The 8982-nt window shown below is 51.7% G+C and overlaps 1 protein-coding gene across 1 annotated transcript in view; it reads right to left on the bottom strand.

The window, feature by feature from the left end:
* Nucleotides 1-8982, bottom strand: part of SLC9A1 (solute carrier family 9 member A1) — a 77165-nt gene that overhangs the window by 6515 nt on the left and 61668 nt on the right. Inside the window, exons 2-4 of the mRNA XM_069079300.1 lie at nucleotides 7643-8103; nucleotides 3214-3464; nucleotides 726-943 (exon numbers count right to left, since the gene is read on the bottom strand). Of these exons, the coding sequence (XP_068935401.1) occupies nucleotides 726-943; nucleotides 3214-3464; nucleotides 7643-8103 (930 nt within the window). The remainder of the gene's footprint in view (nucleotides 1-725; nucleotides 944-3213; nucleotides 3465-7642; nucleotides 8104-8982) is intronic.

Below are 8982 nucleotides of genomic sequence, written 5' to 3'. Positions count from 1 at the left end.
CACAGGATGTCAGAGCTGGGAGGGCCCTTAGAACACAAGATGTCAGAACTGCAAAGGACTTTAGAACTCAGAATGTCAGAGCTAGGAAGTAACTTAGAACACAACGTCAGAGCTGGGAGGGCCCTGAGATACCATTTTCTCTAAGAGCCTCCTTTTACAGATGGAGAAACTGAAGTTGAAGACCTCAGAAGGTAGGTTCGAGGGCCTTAGAACTCAGTTCTCCTGATCCCCAGGTCAGGGTTTTCTTTCCCTGCCCCCCTTTCCTTTTTTGTTTTTTTTGGAGGGGGGAAGGCAAGGCAATTGGGGTTAAGTGACTTGCCCAAGGTCACACAGCTAGTTTTTGTGTTAAGTGTCTGAGGCCGGATTTGAACTCAGGTCCTCCTGACTCCAGGGCTGGTGCTCTATTCACTGTGCCACCTAACTGCCCTTAGGTCAGGGCTTTCTGGTGCCATAGGAACTCATTTGGTTTGTACTGCTATTAGTTCACATGTTTGAGTCAAGTGTGTATGTGTATCCTCTCTTCCCAAAGAGACTGTAAGCTCTGTTGACCCCAGTCAGGGCCCAGGGGATTCCTAAACTCCCTGGAGGCCTCAGGGTCCGACTGAAGGGCTCTCTTCCCTCAGGCTGAGCTCAGGAGGAGGGGCCGACCTCCTGGACTCTAGCCTTAGGAACTAAGTTTCCTCAGGAGCTAAGGCATCCTTCTCTGTGCAGACTCTGGCGCTCACCCAGCACTCGGGCGATGAGGCAGAAGAGCAGCGTGCTGATGACAAAGGTCCAGTTCCAGTGGTGGGAGCCGGCCACAGTGGAGACGCCCAGGAAGATGAAGATGAGGGTCTCACTGATGCTGCTCCACATCTTCAGGAAGTATTTGATGGTGGTGTGGGACTTGTGGGAGATGTTGGCCTCCACGTAGGGACGCATCATCACCCCTGAGGCGATGAGCCTGTGAGGACAGAGGGCTGGAGGAAGCATCAAGGCATCCACAGGCAGGGCCCCAGGGGCAGATGGGGAGGAGAAAGGAGGGGCTGGCTGGGAGCAGGGCAGGGCCTCATCTCCCATGGCTACAGGGGTCTTGTCACTCTCTTTTCCATTCTACTCAAATCCAATGGAACCCAACAAACGCTTGGCACGTGCCATGTTTTGTCCTAGGGATACAATAACAACAAAGGAAGCTGTTCCTGCCCTGGAAAAGCTTACATTCTGTAAATGGAGACTAACAGCCCGACCTCCTAGGATCATTGTGAGACAGGCGCTATGGGTCCCCGATCCCAGAGAAACCTTCCTAGAGGAGCCCTCCTTGGCTTTCTTGGTTCTGATGGGCTCCCCTGCCCTCCAAGCCCCGTCCTGCGAGGTAAGCACACTTCTTCTGTGGTCATCAGCCACAGAGAGGGTGCTCATCCCTCTCCCCTGTGGGGTTCTGTCCCTCTCCTCAGGAGAGGGCTGAGGCACCTCAGCCAGATCACAAGGTCTGGGGGGGGGGGGGGGGGGGGCGGTGGCGCTAGGTAGTGCAGTGAATAGAGCACCGGCCCTGGAATCAGGAGGACCTGAGTTCAAATCCAGCGTCAGACACTTGACACACTTACTAGCTGTGTGACTTTGGGCAAGTCACTTAACCCCAACTGCCCTCCAAAAAGAAAAATAGGTCTCTGAGGGCAGGATCATGCTTTCCCCTTAGTGGTAGGGCTGGGGGGCACTTTCCCACTGGCTTTGTGTAGTGACTAGCCAAAGGCTCAGCCTCAAATGCCCACCAAAGTCCTCTACAGTCTCCTCCTGAGAGGATCCTTCTTTCTATTTCACCTAGGCATGCCAGCTAGGAGCAGGCTGTGATCCATCCTTTTCTTGCACCTCGCCCCTTCTCTCTACTCCTCTGCCACCACCGGGGCATCGCACCTCGCCCCTTCTCTCTACTCCTCTGCCACCACCTGGGCATCTCAGGATTACAGATCTGTGCTGGACAGACCGAGGCATCAAGGTGAACAAGATCACCTCTGAACTTTACAGATGAGAAAACTAAGGCAGAAAGGAAAGACAGGGCCTTACCCAAGATCACACGGGGGCAGGATCTGAACCCAGATCCTCTGACTCAACTCCTTCAAGCTCAGACCATGTCCCATGCCCCCAAGGGCATCTCACCTGGCACTGCGAGATCCCCAGAAGCGGCCTCTGTGGTCCCACTGGTAGGACTGCCTTTCACACACTTGCCACTGCAGGCCAGCCAGCCAGCTCTGTGCCTTCCCTCCAGACCTTCGGGGCTCCCCTTGCTCACCTCTGCTTGGCAGAACCTCTGGCTGACTCTGAGGCAGGCCCCCCCATCCTGGCCTCTACAAGGCCCTTTCTCATCTCTCTGCTCACTAGGACATTCCATTCCTCTGCAATCACATGGTATACTTTGTATTGATGTATAGTGGGAGAACATTGCATCGGGAATCAGGAAGACCTGAATTCAAATTCTGCCTCATACCAGCTGGGCAGCCTTGGCTTCCTTATCTGCAAAATACCTCCTGGGGTTACTGTAAAACTCAAATAAGATATAAAATGCTTTGCCAATCTTAAAACATATCTAAATGCTAGTCATTATTGTTGCTGGTATTACTACGTAGACATGCATCTCCCACCTCTCTCCCGCAAAGTCTTTGTGTTCTCAGTGCCTAGCACGGGGCTGAGCACACCACAGGTGACTTGTAAATGCTTGCTTGCTGAATGGAATGGATCACACTTTATCCCTAGCACCAACTAAAATGTTATTTCTGCTCACACTACGTGATGGTCTCCTCACTCAAAGCCTTCTTCAACATCTCCTAGTCGTTCAGCAGGAGACATGAAGCCAGAGATCCTGCTACTCGCCCCCTGCATGACCTTGGCCAAGTTCCCCACCCTCCTGGGGTCTCAGTTTCTTGATCTGTAAAATGAGGGGGCTGTGCCAACTCTGACTTCTGGGACATCTGCTCACACTGTGCCTCTCATTCCCACCCTTAAGGGTCTGGGGAAATGCAGGACTTGGGGCCTCCCTTCCTAGGCAACCTCCCCCTCCCCCTTCAACCATGTGACCTCATCCCCTGAGACTGAACGAAAACTCCTATCCTCTTCAGCTAGAGGCTGTGGCCATGAGGGCACTTCCTTGGCCAGATCAGGTCCACAATGTGCTAAGCACTCAGGAAGTGGGCAGCCTCCCCCCAAAGCAGGTGACAGGGAGCCCTAGGCCCAGGGACTCACGCCATGATGCCAGACAGGTGAAAGAGTTCAGCTGACAGGTAAGCCATGTAGCTGTAGAGGAAGACGAAGAGCGGCTCGATGACCCGGATGTGGGAGGTGAAGCGGGAGGTGAAGGCCGCGATAATGCCGTAGACCACTCCCACAAACACCCCTCCCAGCGACACCACAAAGAAGCTCAGGAAGCCCAGGACAATGTCGACGATGGTCACTTGCTCCATGCCGGCAAACTCTTCAAAGAGATGGTACAGCACCTAGGGAAGCCGGGGCAAAGCTCAGCAAAGACGGCAGGCATGCCTGCTCTGCTGGCGGGGCTAGGCCGGGGCCAGAGGGCCGGGCACTGGGCTTTGCTCTGCCACTGACTAGCTCTGCCACCTCAGACAAATCCCTTTCTCCTTCTGGTTTTCTGGATGCTCCTCTGTAAAATGAGGGAGTTGAATTAGATGTTTTATTTCTAGCTCTAACATCCTGTGTCCTGAGGGCCCTCCTAGCCCTGACATCCTGCGTTCTAAGGTCCCTCCCAGCTCTGACCTCCTGTGTCCTAAGGTTCCTCCCAGCTCTGACCTCCTGTGTACTAAAGTCCCTCCCAGCTCTGACATTCTATGTTCTAAGGTCCCTCCCAGCCCTGACATCCTGTGTTCTAAGGGCCCTCCCAGCTCTGACATTCTGGGTTCTAAGGGCCCTCCCAGCTCTGACATTCTGGGTTCTAAGGCCCTTCCAGATCTGACATTCTGGGTTCTAAGACCCTCCCAGATCTGACATTCTGGGTGCTAAGGCCCTCCCAGCTCTGACAATTTAACTTTCTAAGCTCTCTTATAGCCTTTACGCTCTATAGATTTATTGCTAGAATGGATCTCTAGGGTCTTCTAGGTTAACCACCTCATTTAGTTTAACATTCTATGTTCCAGGCATTCATCTAGCTCTGACATTCTGAGATTCTCTTCCCAGAGGGCTCTAGAACAGGACTCTGTTCCTAGTAAGAAAAGGGAATAAACATGCCCACAGTATCTGCTGTGTGACAGGCACTGTGCTAGGCACATTACGATGATGATATCTCACTTGATCCTTGCAACAACCCTGGGAGGTAGATGCTATTATTATCCCTCTTTTACAGATGGGGAAACTGAGGCAAACAGTGGTTAAGTGACTTGCTAGAGTCACACAGCTAGGAAGTGTCCGGGGCCAGATTTGACCTCAGGTCTTCCTGTGCTATCCACTGCACCACCGGCATCAATGGCAATAACAGAGGCCATTTCTTCAGCTGTCATCTGTTCAGTACCTCATAATTCTAAGGCAGAGTGGTGCAGCTTTAGAGTCTGAGGCCCTGAAATAGAGGCCCCACTAGCGACTACCCGCATGACCTTAGCCATGTAATTTCCCCTCTTTGGGGTTCAAGGTTCTCCATCTATAACATGGCTGTATTAGCTGGTCTCTAAAGTCTCTTCCACTTGAGTTCTGTGATCCTCAGGACCCACCATGATCCAGAGGGATTTCACCTGGTCCTCAGGACATAATCCTGGGAGCTCCATGAGCAGAGCCGGGCTGAGCACATTATAACACCGGGGAGGGCCTTGAGAGGTCATCTTGCCTCATCTCATCTCCTCCCCACAGTAATCATATTCATTTGTGGCCTGTTCTCCTTTTAAAAATATATACAAACATTTTAAGGAAATCAGCAAAGAATCCAGCCGAGTCTGTCCCTGATGGTAAGGGTTAAAGAAGTGGAGCCGAGGACCAGCGTGGTGCCGGTTAACAGAGCACGACCTAAGGGCACCCTGGCTTCTGAAGTAGCTGTGTCCTTTCACGTCTTTCCCCTAAAAAGAGTCCTTCTGGTCACTTGGCTGGGATTGGGTTGCTTGGAATGGGGATCCAAATCCTCTTGCTGTTTGCTGGGCAGTAACTACAAGAGAGAACTTCTGGGCCGTGCACGCTTGGCTGCATACAGTGGTTTCTTTCAGTGTCTTTAGGCGCCAAGTCCAGTTGTAACATGTGTTAGCAGAGCTTGGGCTTTGGTCTGGGGGGAGAGGAAACTCCCATTTCTAGCCCTCCTAAATGCACATGCAGGCCCTCTGCTTGTAAACCAAGGGCTCTCATTGCACGGTCAGCATCCCTCAGGTCCAACTTTAATGAGTTTATCTCAAGATCAGAGATTCGAACAAAAAGCACGTCTAGCAAAAAAAGCAAGTCACGCCAGTACTTCACTCATAGTCTAACTTCATTTTACAGATGAGGAAACTGAGGCCCCTAAGGATACATAACTCAGGCCTTGTGACACCAACTGTCTAGGGCAGGGGCAGGGCCACATGTGGCCTTCAAGATCCTCAAGCATGGCCTCTCGACTGAATCCAAATCTTACAGAACAAATCCTGCCGCAGGTCACCCAGCCCTGGCCCAGGGGTTCTCTCCATTACAACACAGCTGCTGCCACTGATACCCATTTGACAGATGAGGGTGTGGAAGCTTAGCAGGAATGAGAAGCCAAACCTGCCAACTCTAGTCCAATATGGGGAAATTAGCAGGGTGGGTTGGGTTTTTCCCTCCTAAACTGGACAGGGCTCTACCTGGAAGCTACAGTCTCTCTGCCAAAGAAATGCCTGTCCATCCATTTGTGTGTCACTGCCCCAGTGACTCTGGGAGGAGGGGGAAGACAGGAATGATCTTTAAGAGTCCCTGCCACTCTTTACCAAAGCCCACGCCCCCTGGGTTCAGTGCTCCCCACCTTTTTCTTTCTTTCTATGCAACTCTCTCATTTCTTCTGTGGGTGTCTGGGGACACAAGCAGATTCTTTGTCCTATGTCCCCAGGGGCAGTTTTTCCCCTCTCACCATGGCTAAAGTATGACTGAACCTTAGGCTTCGATGATTCAGGCCTGCTCAGAGACTCGAGGGGTCTCTGGGCATCATCCTTCTGCAGGGGCTCTTTCCTAGAGTAACCTGGACGGCATAAGGCCAAGGCCTCTCTACTGTTAGTCCGGAGCACTGAGCAAGGGGAGGTGAAGGTTGTGGTCAGTCAAACCCCACTGGCCTTCCTGAGTGCTCCTGTGGCAGAGATAAGAAGTAGAGAGGATTCAAATAGGATTCCAGCTGGGAGATCAGAAAGCATGTGACCCAGCCATCCTCGAGGCTCTCATTCTCTTCTCCCTCCATCTCTTTCTCCTCAACATTCCTAACAAGAGACTGAACAGTTTCCACTTGAACACCTTTAAAGATGGGGAACTCACTACCCCAAAAAGCTGCCTATTCTATTCATGGACAGCTCTAATGAAGTATTCTGAGCAAAAAATGCACCTCTGGGTAACCTTACCTTATTAATCTTCACTCTAACACTGGGGGCCTCCCAGAATGTGTGATCTTACACTACAGCCTTTCAAATATCTGAAAATAGTGATGACATTTCCAGGGAGTCTCTCTCTCTCTCTCGTGCATGCTCATGCTTTCTCTCTATCTCTGCATCAAACACCCCAAATTTCTTCAACTAGCCTGCTTAACACATGTTTCCATCACACCAGCTTCTGTGTCTCCTCCCTGGGGAGCAGCGCCCATCCAGGGCAAAAGATGCCAGATAGGACCATCACTGCTGCCCTCCATCCCAGGCCCATTCTTTGGGTTCACCAGACTAGGCCAAGTGTTGTAGCCTGTTGAGATCTTTTGGGGCTCTGGGTCTTGTACTCCAATTCATTTGCTATCCTTGATAGCTTTGGGTCCTCTGCAAGGACTCAAACACTAGCACAGGAGGGGGTATGTCCCTGTACATCAATCAGCTCCCAAATCCCGGCTGTTCTATTTCCAGAATACCTCTTCCTCCCTCCTCTCCAAGCTCAGACCATGCCTCTTCTCTTTGGATCTACTGGAAGGGCCTGCTAAGCAAATTCTGACCTCCACTTTATCCCCTCTTGAATCCATCCATCACTCCATTGTCCAAATCGTGGTAAGCTCTTGCCTAGGACCCTCCTGACCATGACAGCAAAGCCCTTTCCTGTCTGCTGGCTCCAGGAACCCTGGGAGGCCTTCCCTCCCATGTACTTGGGATGTTCGGCCCAGGCAGATTATTCTCCATTGGTGCTTCCCATCCTGCCCTCTCCTGCCTGACAGCTCTTCCATGCCCTATGGCCACAACCAAGTGTCTTTTCCTTGACTTCCTGCAAGAGCTACCTCTTTTCTCCTCTAGGAAACCATTCCTAACACTACCAGCCCCAAAGAAAGACCTCTCCTTGGCCCAATATTTCCTCCTGCCCTTGGGTACCAACTTCTTTAGGTCTGTCCTTCCCCATCAGGTCATAAGGTCCTCAAGATCAGTCTGTGCCTTATATCTCTTTGCATCTCCAACATCAAGAACAGGGCCCTGCATGGTGTACCTGTGTGTGTCTGAAATATGATTTGGTTTTGAAGGGCCTCCCCCCACCGACCTCCCCAGACCCTGGTCCCCACACTTACGACGGTGACGGCATCATTGAGCAGGGACTCCCCAAACACAAGGATGTGCAACAGCTCATTGATGTGGATCTCCTCAAACACGGCCAGCACTGCCACCGGGTCCACGGCTGAGATGATGCTGCCAAACAGCAGGTTGTCCAGGAGGCTGATATTATTGATATGGGGGCCCCCAACCATGCACACGGCATACATGAGCCCACCAAGGAAGAAGGCGTTCCACAGCGTGCCCACCACGGCAAATATCAGGATGGTGCCCAGGTTCTCTGTGAAGGGGCGCAGGGGCAGGAAGTAGCCAGCATCCAAGATGATGGGGGGCAGGAGGAAGAGGAAGAAGATTTCTGACTCCAGGACGGGTGGGCTCTCCCCGACTCCTTTAATCAGGCCCCCCACCAGCAGCCCCACCACAATCAACAGGCAGCTCTCAGGGACGATGTTGGAGATGGTGGGGATCACATGGAAACCTGCAGGAAAATAACAACAGGACTTCATGTTTCTCTGCCTGCCTTGGCCTCATGAGGTAGACAGCATGAGGGAAGAGAGAGCACGCCTGCTCTCAATCAGAGCAGGGAGTTGGAAGACCTGCATTCAAATCATTGCTTCAAAGCCTACTACCAGGAGACCTTGGCAAAATCCTTTCTCCTCTGAGTCTCAGTTTCTTCTTCTACATGTCCTCTGAGGTCTCCTTCAATTCTGAATCAGAAGATTCTATTCTCATATGACTCACTCAAGGTCACAGCTAAACAGGAGGGGGTGTTGGACAGGAGAAACAGGGATTCATCTTAACCCCTCCCTGCTCCTAGAGACACCACAGAGAAGAAGGGAAGTGGATTCCAAGCTCCCCGGGGGCAGAGCACTGGGCAATCATAGGATCACAGATTTAGGGCCCTTGAAGGAGACCAAGCCCAACTCCCTCATTTTACAGATGAGGAAACTGAGGCAGGCAGGGCCAAAAAGCTAGCAAGTGCCTGAGTCAACCTCTGAAGCCAGGTCTTAAACCATTATGAAGCAGTATGTTCAGTCCAAAGTCACTGCTGGATGGAAGAAAAAGCTCTGACATAGGGAGCCAAGGTCAGATGAAGCGCCCTAAGGCCTCATGGGGAAATGTTTGCCTAGAAACTGCTCAGGACCAGAGAACAAAAGGGAGTGCAGAGAAGAACAATGTCTCCTGGTCTGCCCCCTAAAGAGGTCCAGGAAGCTGGGCTGCGGGGCCTGATGCTGTCACTTGCTTGGGTCAGTTTAGCTCATGAGTCATTTTCCACTGAGGAGGTGTGATAGTAATGGCAATTAAAGATTCCCCTGTATTGGCTTGGTTTTCAAATTGATTGTGTTAAAACCCAGAG

Source organism: Petaurus breviceps, unplaced genomic scaffold (assembly GCF_028583685.1).
Source record: "Petaurus breviceps papuanus isolate PSGF00001 unplaced genomic scaffold, PetGlider_PUasm1.0 91041, whole genome shotgun sequence".
NCBI classification, from domain to species: Eukaryota; Metazoa; Chordata; class Mammalia; order Diprotodontia; family Petauridae; genus Petaurus; species Petaurus breviceps.
The sequence above is the reverse complement of the archived record's forward strand: the minus strand, read 5'-3'. Positions and strand labels throughout refer to the sequence as shown.